General features: G+C 40.6%; 1 protein-coding gene and 1 long non-coding RNA gene across 5 annotated transcripts in view; one reads left to right on the top strand and one right to left on the bottom strand.

The window, feature by feature from the left end:
• LOC137985315 (uncharacterized) overlaps positions 1-1,406 on the top strand; it is a 7,626-nt gene extending 6,220 nt beyond the window's left edge. The window contains exons 2-3 of the long non-coding RNA XR_011119278.1: positions 852-905; positions 1,006-1,406. This is a non-coding gene — a long non-coding RNA (uncharacterized lncRNA). The remainder of the gene's footprint in view (positions 1-851; positions 906-1,005) is intronic.
• A 146-nt stretch (positions 1,407-1,552) lies between these two features.
• LOC137985313 (uncharacterized) lies at positions 1,553-14,342 on the bottom strand. 4 transcript variants are annotated; one of them, XM_068832902.1, is made up of 5 exons: positions 14,282-14,342; positions 7,311-7,375; positions 4,726-4,762; positions 2,922-3,134; positions 1,553-1,720 (listed from the first exon to the last, which is right to left on the bottom strand). In XM_068832902.1, the coding sequence occupies exons 2-5, from the start codon at positions 7,365-7,367 to the stop codon at positions 1,713-1,715; spliced, it is 315 nt and encodes a 104-aa protein (XP_068689003.1). In that variant the 5' UTR covers positions 7,368-7,375; positions 14,282-14,342; the 3' UTR covers positions 1,553-1,712. The 4 variants fall into 4 exon arrangements, with proteins under 4 accessions (XP_068689003.1, XP_068689004.1, XP_068689005.1 ...); XM_068832903.1 differs by lacking the exon at positions 14,282-14,342 and adding an exon at positions 13,703-13,780; XM_068832904.1 differs by lacking the exon at positions 14,282-14,342 and adding an exon at positions 11,676-11,699.
• Between the last annotated feature and the right edge of the window lie 1,528 nt (positions 14,343-15,870).

Below are 15,870 nucleotides of genomic sequence, written 5' to 3'. Positions count from 1 at the left end.
TACTATGGCATGATACAGACTTAGCAACGTTTTTGCATTTAGGAAATAGGGAAGCTTAGAGAGAATACCTGTACTTTCTTTTAATTTTTTTACATGTAGCAAATGAATGTAGTTAATGACTGGCTCTCTTCCAACTAATATTTGAATCTATATAAACTCCAAGGTATCTACATGTAATGGAAGTTTCTTCAGTAAATGATTTATTATTTATAAATAGCATCTTAACCTTTTTGGGACTTTGTTTTTGTACTGGTTGAAAAATAACAAAGTTTCACTTTTCAACATTTAGTGAAAGCTTATTTGCAGATACTAAGCCAAATATGTACTGTTGCTCAGATATGAGTTAAAGCAGTCTTTACTAATGCTTTTGATATGGTTTTGAGGTAAATATTTTTTTCTCCAGCATTTCCCAGTGACAAGGATGGCTTAATTATAGTTCAGTCAGTGCTCGACGTTGCGACCGCTGAGGTCACCAATTTATTAATGCGACTGCATTTTATTCACTGGTGACTAACTTTTCACACTTAGTCGCCAGCCTGGCCGCTAAGATATTTTTATTATATTATTATCATTACTATTATTATTATTATTATTATTATTATTATTATGATTATGATTATGATTATTACTATCATAATTAAATGTTTTATTCATCAAATGAGTGCCATGAATGTCGAATAGCAGACTATAGTTCATGCCTTTTTTTAATCCTTTCGGGGGAGGGGTGGTCTTCATTTTCATTTGAAATGTCCAAGATTGTAGGTCACAGAAAGTTTCTCTTCAATTTATGGACCAATTAAATAGACCACAAATGCACAATAGTGTGTTTTTTTTATCTTTTTTTTTCCCAGGAAATTGTAGCTTGAGTTTCATCTGCACAGATCATCGCACAGAAGGGAGAGAAGGTAAATAAATGAAACAATTTATCTTCTATGAAAGTGGCCCATGCTTATTCTGAATCAGTAGCAGATGAATTATTTGAAACACACCTTTTTGTTTTTCAAGGCTTTGGCTGTCCACGGAAGTTAAAAGCATGTCAACCGGAGGTCATCTAAATAAATACTACTGAGATTGAGACGTGGGCCCATCGTCACTCCTGAATGAGTGAAGTTGATTTTCTTTGATCTTGGATCGGTGCAGTATTATTGGGGACAGTCTGCGGTCAAATCACTTAAATAATTAATATACCGCACCAGCGATGTTATTGTTTTTTTTAGTTAGTGAGCCTGTGGCTACGTTAGTAGAAAGTCGTCGTGTATGGACAGACATTCCTGTTGCTTCATTTCACTCTAGCATGTTATTTAACAATCGTTGGATATGAGATGGTTAGTTGGCTATAACGAGTCTCATATCCAACAAGCACGAATGGAACTTGAATTTTCTCATTAAATTTTCGTTAAATTCAGAGCGCTTGTACACTTGCGATTTAAAACCAATCGGTTTCCAGCTTCGCAACACTAGATGCAATTAGTATCCATACGTATTAGGTCACACGGTGTATGAGCTGATAACCGAGATTGAGGGAACCAATCAGAAAGCTAGAAACGCAATATACCAGGTCGAACGTTTAATAATAATCTTCATTTGATCGCCTTATCACTGCATTATATTGTGATTAAATTAATATTATCTCAGTGTACTCGTTTGTTAAAGGATCGATTTCTCTGTTTTCCGGCACAAGCTCCTGGACAGGACAAGAATCTGCATATGTTTCACTTTCCTAAAAATAAAAAAATAAGAAGCATAAAGGACATTAACATTCAAGACGGTGTGGATATGTTAGCTAAGCCCGATCGCGTCTAACTTAAAAGCGACTTTCCGCTCGCTTCCGTCCAGCTACCTCCATATTTCTGTGTCTCAGACAAAACTGAAAATTTTTTCTTTCAAGCCAGTTATTAGCCATTAAAAACTGATAAATTCTTGTGTGGAAAAAGTGCTAATTATCCGACACATACTATGTAAGAAGTCAATTTTCAAAGCATCGTTGCTCAGAGAAAAGGGGTATATCCTGTTCAAATTTTCAGAGATCGCCCATTACGCAATAGGGAAGATATCGTTGACGTCACCTACTGTCATTAATGTGCCAACCAGAGCCTCGTTGGTTGTCGAAACAAAGGGTCTTTTGTTCCTGTGCTTGGCATATTTGAATAACAAATGCAATATTTAAAAACTGATCTTCCCTATATGCACTTTCAAAATTCAGAAATTTTCAAAATTTTTGTCGGCTTACGGATTAGAAACATCTGGAAGTCTAAGCAGTACAGCCTTAAGACTTAAGTGCGCATCTACAACAGTAACGTTAAATCTGTGCTACTGTACGGCTCTGAATGCTGGAGAATTGTCAAGAGGGACATAAATAAAGTCAATGTTTTTCACAACAGCTGTCTGCGAAGGATCTGCAACATCTTCTGGCCCAATAAAATTTCCAACAATGACCTGTATCAGAAGACTGGGTGCACAAGTATGGATCTTGAAATCAAGAAACGCCGGCTTAGATGGCTGGGACATGTCTTACGAATGTCGTCGGAGAGGATACCCAAGGTTGCCCTTAGGTGGACACCTGCAGGCAAAAGAAAAAGGGGAAGACCCGAAACCACCTGGAGGAAGACAGTGGAAACTGAACTTAGTGAGATGGGTTTGTCATGGGGAGAGGCACAGGCAATTGCGAAAGACAAGACCCGGTGGAAAAGAGACATTGTTGCGGCCCTATGCCCCATTGGGGGCAATAACGACTAATATATACGGATTAGAAAACGATAGCCCCGTGCTAATGAACTGAAAAATGTAAACAAAGATTGGAAGGACCAGTTTCTTTTTTCTTTCTCCTTTAAGATTATGAAGTTGATGATGATGACGGTTGTAGTGATTGTGATGATGGTGGTAATTATGATTTTAAGGTGTCCACGGGTCACCTGACTAACCTTGGTCAATCAACATGCAGTTATATCCACAGCCATTAAAGCAGCACAATTCTCCAGGTTTGCAGTCCTCAGTGTTTTCAACGTTTGCAAAAACGTAACCCTCAGTGTTTTTAGGCCGGCATAAAAACGCACAGGCTCCAAATTTTCCCGTGGTTTGAGGGCAACCAATTCCTGGCTTCCCCTCCGGGTGTCGTCCCGGTACCCAAGAACCACCTAAACATACCAATAAGAAAAGAATACATTTGAAACTTATTCAATTCAATCTTTATTTCAAATTTCAATGATTGACAAAGCTAGAATTTCATCAGCACGATCATTTGACACGGTTGAAAAACCCAAGTTTTAGGTAAAGATTAGCAGTCCTCTCTTAAGCCCCTGTTACACGTTGAAACTTTTAGCTGAAACTTATGCGCAAGGGCACTGCGAAACATGGTCGGTTTCATGAAACCTTTAAAAAGTTTTAAGGGTTCATGTCGAAAATGCGCCAATGTTTAAAATAAACCAGACGTTTCGAGGGTGCTCCCTCTTCTTCAGTGGTTTCCAAAGCAACTGAAAGCGCGCGTTATCATAATCATTTTCAAGTGCACATGATTTAGCTTCCTTACACGATATGGTAATGGCTTTTTTATACACCGCACATAACGCATACAGTCTCATCGCGGTTTACAATTCTTCTTCTGTAGGGTGAGATCCGACGTCAGTGTGGCAGCCCCTATCAGTCCATAATTAATCTCAACCACCCACGCGTCAATGTAAAAGGAGGACAGACCACAAAACCTAGGGCTCCCTAGCCTGATTCTCAGACGGTCCAGGTCGCTAGTGTCACGCAGGGAGAAGAGTGCGTGACACCTGGACCGTCTGAGAATCAGGCAGCGTTTACACGAACGCGGTTTCATTTGAAACCGCATCGTTTTCGATGCGGTTACTACGCCTTCTGTTTACACGACACCGATCGAGACTGTTACCGAAACGGGGTCGATTTGAAAACGCTGCCAAAAGTGGAGCGTTTTCAAAACGATACGGTTTCATTTGTGGTGTAAACGGCGAAACGGTATCGATTTAAAAACGGTTACTATTTTGGCGCGAAAGTTGCATTGTTCGATTCAAAATGGTGAATTTAGGAGGTAGTGCAGGGTTCTCATATAACATCTCAGATTTTCTGTCGAAAACGGCTCCGTGTAAGCACTTGCAAAACACATCGGTTTTGACGCGGTTTCGAAGTCGTGAACCGTGTTGATATGAAACCGCATTCGTGTAAACGCTGCGCATCAAGCTGACGGATAGTTATTGTTCGGATAATCATGTCCAAACGTTTGTAAACCCGGGCTTACTGTCTTAACGGCTGCTACGCCCTGATTATTCTCCATGTAGTAATGTGGAACTGTAGTTTTCCAGTCATTACAAGTTCCTCAGTGAATCTTGGTATGTTTTATTAGAAGTTGTGGGAACATTTCTTGATGAAATGATGAAAAGAAATAATTGGTAAGGATACTGAGTAAATCAATTAGAAGTCTTGACGAAAATTTTAATTTTAGTTTCTGTCAATATGTGCTCGCTTTCACTTATAATGCGCAGCACGAGATTGGCCCTCATCATCGCGCGAGACTGGGACTAATAATATGATAACCTGTTCAACCCATGCTGTTTCAAGAAAAGATGAAACAGTTCATTTATGCAAAAAGCTCGCGAAATTTTCTAACAGCTGACACAACGAAATGATGTGTTTACAACAAAAGGGAGTGTTTACAAATGTCAATCACACTGACTTCATGCTTTTGTGATCATCAACTGGTCTCATTTGTACCTCGTTTCGTTTTTATGTAGCTGGACGTCACATTTTCCTGCAAGAGAAAAATGTTAGGCATTAACAGTATATCGAGATGTTGTGAACTTTAGCCAAGGTACACTAAGTCATGGTAATTTTTCCCTCAACTTGTCTCGCAATTTTTGCTGCGAACGCGAGTTGCTCGAAATATTGCCCAGTGAAACATTCCCTCCCTCGAACATTGATCGAAATATTTTAATACCGCAATCGTTGCGACAAGTAGTTCTTCATTGCGCAATGCGGCTGCTTTGCAACATCAACCCTGCAACTTGCGTCCCAACAAAATAGCGAGACAAGTTCCTGAAAAAAAATTGCCTAGAGTAACATAGGCATAAGAGTTTCTGCCAAAGGTGCCTGATTTATGCCACTGAAGCAAAGTCGCCTGAGCGATTTGATTTTCTCTTGCAACTCTTAAGCGCGCCAAGGTCCCCTGTAAATAGAAGAATCTTGGGTCTTTCTGCATGTACCGGAAAGCATTGTATTTTTGGTCACTTGGGACTAGTCTTTATTTGGAGTTGTTTTGTTTTCTGTCTTTTGTCTCTTTTGTTTTACGTAATATGTGCTCCGGTACCTGCAGAAGTGATTGTTGGCATTATTGCTTCTTCAGCACAAGGCTGTCCTTTGTAATCAGTCAGCCGAGAATAAAGTACTGAATATAGCGATATTTCTTGTTTACAAACATTCACGTCACATTTCTTTTGATATTCAAATTTGCCAACCACGGAACAAAAGAAGTCATCGTTTCAACAGCCAATTAGGTTCTGGTTGGCATATTAATAACAATAGATGACGTCACGAGAAACATCGCTATTGAAAGTGCATTGCATAATGAGTGACGTCTAAAAATTTGAACCCGATAAACCAGATAATCTCGACAAGAATACTCTCATTGAGGGAACCTTTGCTGACATCATTGTTTACATCTTGTTTTATACGAGTTTGCTCTCAGAAGGCATTATACTATTTACAAATTGACTTTAAAAGGTTAAGAAAACGTGTCAAACGTAGCTGAACGTCCAGTTTTGAGCCTTTTAGCTTTGATAACGAACCATTTGTTAGCCACCAAAACCTAATAAATGCTTGCGTGGCAAAGACGCTAATGATTCCAAAGACTCCTGTTTGAAAATGTCAAATTTACAAAGCATCGTTACTCAAAGTTACTCCGAGATTGATATCCAAATCATCATCGTCATTATCATCTTCATCACTCTGATCGTTTTTTTTTTTTTTTCATCAGTATGGTTTTCGGGTGGCAAGATGTCTTGCTGGGCACATGGTCCACGGGGTTTGTGTTATGGCGTTTTAACTTTTCTTCCTTTTTCGTTTTTTTCACTTTAACATTTTGTGACACACCGATCTCATTCGGTGATTTACATTCCCTCACGCTTGCCGTGGGAAAACGGCTGTGCTGTTCCCAACCCAGTTTACCACGTTTGTTGTGGGCAGCTGCCGCGTAAAGGGATGTCTAAAACACCCACCTGGTAAGTTGGCTATGCCATGCTGATAAGGCCAAACAAGGCCGAAACAGCTGACCATGGCTGCCAATGAACCAGGTGAAATGATTCTGTGTACGCGTGATGTGTTGGCCACAGGGGCTTGGTGCAACGGTGTGTCACCTTACGTTTTTCTTTTTTTCGGCGAAAGAAAGGATAAATGAACTAAAGCACTGGTGATAGAGACAGATCACTTATACTCATTAAATTGACGAGAATGGATCGTATTTGTATTCTCAGTATTGTGACTGGAACTAACTGGCAATAGAGGCTAATGCGGGGGAGTATATTAAAAGGTATTTGCATTTGAAAAGATTTAGGTGCATTAAGCCCTGGCCAAACGAAACGCAAGTCATCGCAAGTCGACGCAAGTTTTGTTACTTGCGCTGACTTGCATACCGTTTGGCCACCCACTTGCATTCACTTGCGAAGACTTGCGACGACTTGCGTTTGATTTGAACATGTTCAAATTTTGGACGCAAGTCCGCCCAACTTGCGTCTCGTTTGGCCACTCAACGCAAGTGGATGCAAGTTTTCGCAAGTCATTCGAACTTTTTTGGAGACGTTTTAGCCAATCTGATGCCGCTGTTTGAGCAGGAATCTCAAACTATTTCGCGCCTTTCGCGCTTTCATTTTGACAAGATGGCTTCTGTCACGGAGCAAAATTCGGAAAACTTAAGCCCCGAAGAGCTAAAAGAAAACAAGGATAGGGAGTTAAAAAAACATAAAAAAAACGAAAAACATAACAGGAGACCCAGTAGCGGTGCAAGTATTAGCAGCAGCTACAGTGAAAGTAGCAGCTCTTCCGAGTTTGAGCCTAGGAAAAAGAAAAAAAAAAACAAAAATTCTGCTACTTTTGCAAAGGACTTGCGCTCAACTTGCGTCTCGTTTGGCCACCCTATCGCAAGTGAACGCAAGTCTTCGCAAGTGAGAACTTGCGTCGACTTGCGATGACTTGCGTTTCGTTTGGCCAGGGCTTTAGTTTCCATTGCAAGCTAGTTCCAGTCCAATACTAAGAATACGAATATGGTTTGTTGTTTCTACTTTTTTCTAGTCAAAGTTTAAACTTACGTTCCAAAACGTGCAAATGATGGAGAAAATCACAAGCCCAAAGATGAGGCGTCCCATAGCTCACACTGTAAAATATCAAACGGAATGCATACATTAAGCAAATTAAATGCTTGCCACGAGATGTTGAAAGAGTCCATTGTGTTAAACCTTGATTTCAAACGACTGCGTGCCAGTCAGTTACCGAGCAAAGGTGTCTGTTGGGTGGATTACTTGGAAATGGAGAACAAAATGACCATGCAAAATATCGCTGTGACTTCAGCGGCAAAAGCGTACCATCCCGAATGCAAATAAGCGCGCGTTTTTCGATTTAAGGACGTTCGCGCCAATTGCTACTGCGCATCCTTACAGCGCACGCAAATTCACATGCCACGTCATGCATCGAGCGCGCGCGCTAAGTACTAAAATGAACAATGATAGGGGAAATGGCCATTGCTATAGCTTTGCTTGGATTTAGCGATCTTGGATGTTCGGTGACCCCTACTTTTCTTTTCAGAAACAGATTTTATTTACAATTATCTCCACATTGTCCAAAAATGAACTAAAAATCAATGTGGGAAGTTTAAAAAAATTCAAGATATCTGTCCTCGGGACATAGAATCCTGCCATCTTGCGGCTGCAAGGCGCATCAAACTATCGTCGCTAAATGCGAACTTGTTCTTTAAGGAACCTCAATAGTTATGTAAATTCACTTGATGGGTCCACTTGAACAAAGTTTGGTAGAGAACATTTCACTTCAAGGTTGTAATAGCAATATTTTTGGGCTTACAGTCACTGTGGCCTTATTCGCTAAAGAAGCCGGATTACAAAATTTTCGCGCGAACGTCCTTAAAAAAAAGTTTGTTGCAGAAAAATACACCATGATGGTGAATATTGAATTAAGATAAAACTTTTTTGAATAAGCCGGAGATAATGTACAGTTTAATAAACGAGAAGGGGTGTTTTCAGATAAGGTTTAAAATGACAAGGCGAAGCCGAGTGGTTACAGACTCGATAAAACACGGGTACACATGAACCCAACAAATTGACCAGCTCCCAACTGAGTGGCTTCATAGCTCAGTTGGTAGAGCATTGTACCAGCATTGTACCAGCATTGCACTAGCATTGCACCAGCATTGTAGAGGTCATGGGTTCGAATCTCGCTGAAACCGACTGTAAATTACAGGTGTCTATTCCCAATTTTCGCGTGACCCATAATACAGTTCATTTGGGGCGTGGAACGAGGGGCGGGGTTATTTACATTAACACAATCGATTTCCAGTTCACTGAAGCATGATACAGTCCCAAGGGTAGATAACTTGTATTCTAGTGATCGCACTGTCTAGTCCAGTCACCAAAACTTAACCGTATGCTGGTTGTTGGAAATTGGTCGAAGTATGTACATGCACTATCGCATTATGGGATGGTGGAAACAAAGAATTCGTGTGCCCCTGTGACCAAAAAATCAATTCTTATTTTTCTTTGGATATCAAGACTATGTTAACCAAACACTAAGCGACCAAAGTTTTAAGCCCTGATTTAAAAAAAACACCTGTTTATTTTAACTACATTAAAGGCGCTCGTTCCGAGAACTTTGTCCTTCGCCATGGAGTACCACACGGTTGGTGTCTTGGACCTTTGATGTTTTCTATTTATACTTCCAAGTTGTCTGATATCACCAAGCATCATCTGCCCAAGGTTGTCTTCAACGCCGACGACACAGTTGTATGTGTCATTCCGTCCGGATGGGTCGTCTGGCCCTGAAATAGTCTAAAAGGGCAATTTCTGCTATGTCCGACTGCATACGAGATCTAAAAGCTTGGATGATACCAGGTAAGATAATGATCAATGATGGAAAGACGGAGGTACTATTGGTTGGCGCGCACCAGCAGCTGTGTAAGGTGGCGATCGACGCTTTTACAGTTGGACCTACCACGTCAGTTAGAAATCTAGGTGCTTGGTTTGACTCTGAGTTGACTATGAACACTCACGTTAATAAAGTCTGCAGTCTGAAGCTCGTGCATGCTTTCTTTTCTAGTCGTATCGACTATTCTCATAGCCTCCTTTACGGCCTGCCGGCCAAGCAGCTGGATGAAATACAGCGCGTACAGAACACTGCCGCCCGCATTATATTTCGCCTATCAAAGTTCCGTCACATTACTTCCGTACTAGTCGATCCGCATTGGTTAACGGTCAGGTATCGCACTGATTTTAAGATCTGTCTTTTCACCTTTAAAGCGTTGCACGGTCTCGCGCCTAGCTATACTTCCCATCTAGTCTCTGTAAAAGAAAAGAAGTATCATCTCAGGTCATCTGAAGCTCTGTTACCGAATAGGCCTAGAGAAACAGGAAAGACAATCGGTGATAGGGCGTTCACGGCTGCTGCTCGCACATGAACGGGGCGGGGATGCTAATCGTCTCGGTTAAGGAAGTAATTTTCGGATTTTCAGCTCTCTTAAGGTGTTTTGGGCAAAACGTCCCTCATGTGTATCAGTGAAAGTCTCGTTTAGGGTTACAGTCAAAGAAATATAACTGGGAGAAATCGCAGATTAAAAGAGTACGTTCGACCTGCCTATTAGGCACTGAGGAAGTGCAAAAGTGTTAAAGTATTCTCTTGTGATCCATGGACAGGACCTCTGTAGGTTGCTTGCAACCAATCTCTGGAGACACTGATAACAACGGTGTGATGTGCAAAAGTGTTAAAGTATTCTCTTGTGATCCATGGACAGGACCTCTATAGGTTGCTTGCAACCAATCTCTGGAGACACTTATAACAACGGTGTGATGTGCAAAAGTGTTAAAGTATTCTCTTGTGATCCATGGACAGGACCTCTATAGGTTGCTTGCAACCAATCTCTGGAGACACTGATAACAACGGTGTGATGTGCAAAAGTGTTAAAGTATTCTCTTGTGATCCATGGACAGGACCTCTATAGGTTGCTTGCAACCAGTCTCTGGAGACACTGATAACAACGGTGTAATGTGCAAAAGTGTTAAAGTATTCTCTTGTAATCCATGGACAGGACCTCTATAGGTTGTTTGCAACCAATTTCTGGAGACACTGATAACAACGGTGTAATGTGCAAAAGTGTTAAAGTATTCTCTTGTAATCCATGGACAGGACCTCTATAGGTTGCTTGCAACCATTCTTTGGAGACACTGATAACAACGGTGTAATGTGCAAGTGTTGGTGGACGAACAAAAGGAGCTAGCGTAGAACTAGAGATCTTTTGTTTTCGTCCACCAACATGGCGTCGATGGCGTTAGGTCAAAACTACCTATAAACTTCACTTTCATATCGTGCTCTATAATTTTACAACAAAATGAACTGACTGTTCTAGGGAGAACTGTCTAATATTTAACATACGCCAATATGCTACTGACTTACACTGACCTCAGGAAACAGGAAGCCATGTAATAAATAAAGTCAAGGAAATGGTACTTCCCAACTGAACACGTTTCGTAGAAATCGTGTATCAATCCTTAACTGGACTGTGTACGCCACTAACACGACTACTTATTTCAATATGATGACCACATGTGTTGCTAGGATTCACCTCCTGAATGGACAGTTCTCGCGTCTTTCAAATAATAAACATCGAGCCACAATGATAGCTTGTTCTGGACCGAAATTACAAACTGTAATGAAATTTCTTCATCGAAAACGAAACAGTCGAGTACAAAACCTCTGCATTGCTGTTTGAAATATTCCGACGAGGATTCGCACACACTTTTCTAAGACTTTGACCAAGGATAATTACAAACATGACAGCTCAGCTCGAGAGAAGAATAAATGGCGATTTTACTTACCAGGAAACGGCTTTCAAAATCCAAACCAAAACGGTGTCTCAAAATTACCGTCACAGAAGCCAAACAGAAATCAACATTAAAGTGAGGCAAATGTGTTTGTAGCCTCTAAAAAAGTGAGGCTAGGAATGAAAGCGAGGCAAATTTGTGTCCAAATGCAACTCAATTTGTTTCGCTATAGCAGCACAGCACACCTTTCAAATCACAGGACACCCACAAATTTAGGTTTGCGTTCTCTGCCGCACGCGAAAATATTTAATAGGTTTTGAATAAAGTCTCTTTTAGGGTTAAAAACGCCTGGGCTACGCCCATAATGGTCTCTTTTAGTGATTTAATTCAAAAATATCGACGAGCATCCCCGCCCCTTCATATGCAAAGCTCGTGTTTCCTTTGATTTTGCCCTACGGCATGACCATAATAATTTCTTCATCGAAAACGAAACAGTCGAGTACGAAACCCTCGTATTGCTGTTTGAAATATTCCGACCAGGATTCGCATACACTTTTCTAAGACTCTGACCATGGATAATTATAAAGATGGCAGCTCAGCTCGAGAAGCAGAATAAAAGGTGATTTTACTTACCAGGAAACGGCTTTCCAGATCCAAACCAAAAGCGTGTCTCAGAATTAACGTCACAGAAGTCAAACAGAGCTCAACATTTAAGTCACGCAAATGTGTTTGTAGCCTCTGAAGCGAGGTTTGAAAGGAAAGCCAGGCAAATGTGTACCCAAACGCAAATCGATTTGTTTCGCTATAGCAGCACAGGACACCTTTCAAATCACAGGATACCCACAAATTTAGGTTTGCGTTATCCTCCGTCGTACGCGAAAATATGTAATATGTTTAAAATATGGTCTCTTCTCGGGGTCAAAAATGCCTGGGCTACGCACATAATGGTCTCCTTTAGTAGTTTAATTCAAAATTTCCGACGAGCATCCCTGCCCCTTCATATGCAAAGCTCCTCCCCCCACTCCTGGGAGGGGGGCTGAAATTTCTCGCTCGCTGTTGCTGATCTCTAGGCCAAATTCGCTCGCGCTTGAGAGGAGATTGTAATGAATGCCCGGATGACAAGAATAATACCAGCGCGCAATGCAAAGTGGGTGGAAAACTGATGGAAATCAGCATGATGAATTTAGCACGGTGAAGAAGTAATAAACTTTAAACTAGCAATTCATCCATCATTTCATTAACAAAACTATTGACAAATAAGATTTGACTCCAAAGTCATAACATCTTTCCACTAACTTTTCCAGAATTTCTAAAATACGTATGGGTCACCTAAACAAACACCTAATTTGAAAAACGTTTTTTTTTTACGAAATCGCTTTATCTAATGTCTCATTGAAGTCCTACATTCAATTTGTCTTTCAAATTAGATGATAATGAAATTTCCTGGTGTTATTCAAATCAATACTATAAATTGTGAAATGCTTGAGTTATCTGACCAGTTGAAATCAAAAAAGTTATCTTTAAATTAAGAAAAACATCTAACTAAAGTAATCTTCAAACCAAGGCAAAGAAGAGAAGAATTTGATTTAAATATCAAAATTAATGGACACAAGATGATCCGCGGTAAGGAAGTTACTTTTCTTGCATGGTATCATTTTGGATGAAAATCTTTCATGTATATCTCACATATTGCTAACAAAATTTCTAAATGTGTTGGTATCATTGATAAATTAAGTCCTTGTCTGACTAACTTCAAGGCTTGCCTAAAGACGTTGTACAATTCATTAGTTTACCCTTATTTTCAATATTGTTTTAAAAGGAAAGTTAAAACTTTACTTTTTAAAGAGCATTTTATTTAAGTTAAGAATCATGATCATCGGAGATTAATAGAGTGCGTTCGACGTGCCTTTTAGGCACTGAGAAAGTGCAAAAGTGTTAAAGTATTCTCTTGTGATCCATGGACAGGACCTCTATAGGTTGCTTGCAACCCATCACTGGAGACACTGATAACAACGGTGTAATGTGCAAGTGTTGGTGGACGAACAAAAAGAGCTAGCGTACAACTAGAGATCTTTTGTTTTCGTCCACCAACATGGCGTCGATGGCGTTAGGTCAAAACTATCTATAAACTCCACTTTCATATCGTGCTCTATAATTTTACAAGAAAATGAACTGACTGTTCTAGGGAGAACTGTCTAATATTTAATATACGCCAATATGCTACTGACTTACACTGACCTCAGGAAACAGGAAGCCATGTAATAAATAAAGTCAAAGAAATGGTACTTCCCAACTGAACACGTTTCGTAGAAATCATGTGTATCAATCCTTAACTGCATGGACTGTGTACGCCACTAACATGACTACATATTTCAATATGATGACTACGTGTGTTGCTAGGATTCACCTCCTGAATGGACAGTTCTCGCGTCTTTCAAATAATTAACATCGAGCCACAATGATAGCTTGTTCTGGACCGAAATTACAAGCTGTAATGAAATTTCTTCATCGAAAACGAAACAGTCGAGTACAAAACCTCTGCATTGCTGTTTGAAATATTCTGACGAGGATTCGCACACACTTTGCTAAGACTTTGACCAAGGATAATTACAAACATGACAGCTCAGCTCGAGAGAAGAATAAATGGCGATTTTACTTACCAGGAAACGGCTTTCAAAATCCAAACCAAAACGGTGTCTCAAAATTACCGTCACAGAAGCCAAACAGAGATCAACATTAAAGTGAGGCAAATGTGTCTGTAGCCTCTAAGAAAGTGAGGCTAGGAATGAAAGCGAGGCAAATTTGTGTCCAAATGCAATTCAATTTGTTTCGCTATAGCAGCACAGCACACCTTTCAAATCACAGGACACCCACAAATTTAGGTTTGCGTTCTCTGCCGCACGCGAAAATATTTAATAGGTTTTGAATGAAGTCTCTTTTAGGGTTAAAAACGCCTGGGCTACGCCCATAATGGTCACTTTTAGTGGTTTAATTCAAAAATTTCCACGAGCATCTCCACCCCTTCATATGCAAAGCTCGTGTTTCCTTTGATTTTGCCCTACGGCATGACCATAATAATTTCTTCATCGAAAACGAAACAGTCGAGTACGAAACCCCCGTATTGGTGTTTGAAAAATTCCGATCAGGATTCGCATACACTTTTCTAAGACTCTGACCATGGATAATTACAAAGATGGCAGCTCAGCTCGAGAAGCAGAATAAAAGGTGATTTTACTTACCAGGAAACGGCTTTCCAGATCCAAACGAAAAGCGTGTCTTAATTTGAGAAACTTTCACGAATAAACTAAAACTCATTCTCGACCCCAGAGCTCTTCTCTTGATCGAGGGAGAGAAGAGCTCTGGGAAAGCCTGAAACAAAGTGTCCTCTCATTGGTTTTCGTGAAGAAACCGTCTCTAATTGGTGCATTCATGTTAGCACGAGGAGTGAGCAGGCGCCGTAAGGTTCAAATAGCCAATTTTTGCCTATAAGAACCCTACAGCGCATGTTCTCCTACACAGAGTTTTCCAGAGCCTTGGGTCGATCCGAGGCTCTGGTGACGAGAATGACAAAAACTAAATCACGAAGGAACGTTCAAATTTAAGAGCAAAAGTAGTCGTTTTGCTTACAAAAGTTTTTGGAGAGTGAAGTGATACGATTCACAACCCGAATGAAAAGCGTTTGAACTACCGGCAAGATAACATGCACGAGAAAATCATTTTCTCTTGTTACAAGCCATTTTGCAAAGTTAACACTGTATTAAGCTGTTAAGGCAGTAATTTCATCCATTAATGACGCTTCAGGGGTAACGACGAGAAAGTTTGGCATTTTAACCTCAAGACCACAGTTGAAGGTCATCAAGTTTTACATTTTTGCTAAGTTGGAAAATTTCTTTTCTATATTTTGGCAAATCTATCAGCGTAGGATATTTGATAAATCAGTAAACCCCTTCTGGCGGCTGGTTACCCTGCGCAAAGCAGAGCCTCTCTAAAACTCACGAGGGGGCGAGCAAGAGAGGCTCTGCAGAAATCGTATCAAGTCTTTAAATTGCCGGAGCCCAAGTTCCTGGGCTAGTCACTCCGGTCAAACCGGTTTAAGCAACGGGCTCATCATATTTTTGACAAGGCGAAGGTCAAAATCGAGCCTTCAGAACGAAAATCAATATGGCGTTCAGGCGACTTGGCCTGGATTTGAAACTGTCTCCAAACAACGGCTTAAACGTACTCAATAAAGACTTAACACGAGTTCTGCAGAGTTCTTTCTTTCTCGTCGAGTAAAGAAAGGCTCTGCTGGCAGGGTTGCAGCTGGTATGTCGGCTGATCATGTCCGCGGCTGAGAGATTGTCCGAAAAATAAATATTTGGCCGAGAAGCGAAGCTTCGCGGGCAAATACGAAATTTTGAGCCCAGTATGGTTTGTTGACTTTCTTGTACTTTCCGGAACAGCATTTGGGACCAGCTTTTTCATGTGACTATCACTAGACTCCAGGAAACGAGTTTGTTTTTCTTCCATGTAAAATAAAAACTCTTCTGCCACCATAGGCAGCCCAAGCTCGCGTCACTCCAGCCAAGTGCGTGGGGTTTTTTGACGATGAAACATTCACGGAGGTTCGCAAATGATGTGGCTTTAGCTTTGCGTGAAAAAAATCTTGGCTGGGATGGATTTTCGAGTCGCAAACCGCCTCTGAGCTGACAACGGTCGGAATCGTAGTGTGCAGCCTTGACTTCGTCTTAGAACATTGAAAACACTGAAAACACAGAATTCCCGAAACGGTGTAATAAGCTCCAAAAGGCACAAGAATACACCAGAGGTGAGTCATTTTTATTCACTT

Source organism: Montipora foliosa, chromosome 14 (genome assembly GCF_036669935.1).
Source record: "Montipora foliosa isolate CH-2021 chromosome 14, ASM3666993v2, whole genome shotgun sequence".
Classification (NCBI taxonomy): Eukaryota; Metazoa; Cnidaria; class Anthozoa; order Scleractinia; family Acroporidae; genus Montipora; species Montipora foliosa.
Note: the sequence above shows the minus strand (reverse complement) of the source record. Positions and strands in the feature narration are given on the sequence as shown.

Excerpts from the sequence above, each read along its gene's own strand:
- LOC137985313 (XM_068832902.1), bottom strand. The coding sequence starts at position 7,367 with ATGGGACGCCTCATCTTTGGGCTTGTGATTTTCTCCATCATTTGCACG. Across the intron at positions 4,763-7,310 it reads TCATTTGCACGTTTTGGAAC|GAAAATGTGACGTCCAGCTA; the intron begins GTAAGTTTAAAC and ends TTTCTCTTGCAG. Across the intron at positions 3,135-4,725 it reads CTACATAAAAACGAAACGAG|GTGGTTCTTGGGTACCGGGA; the intron begins GTACAAATGAGA and ends TGGTATGTTTAG.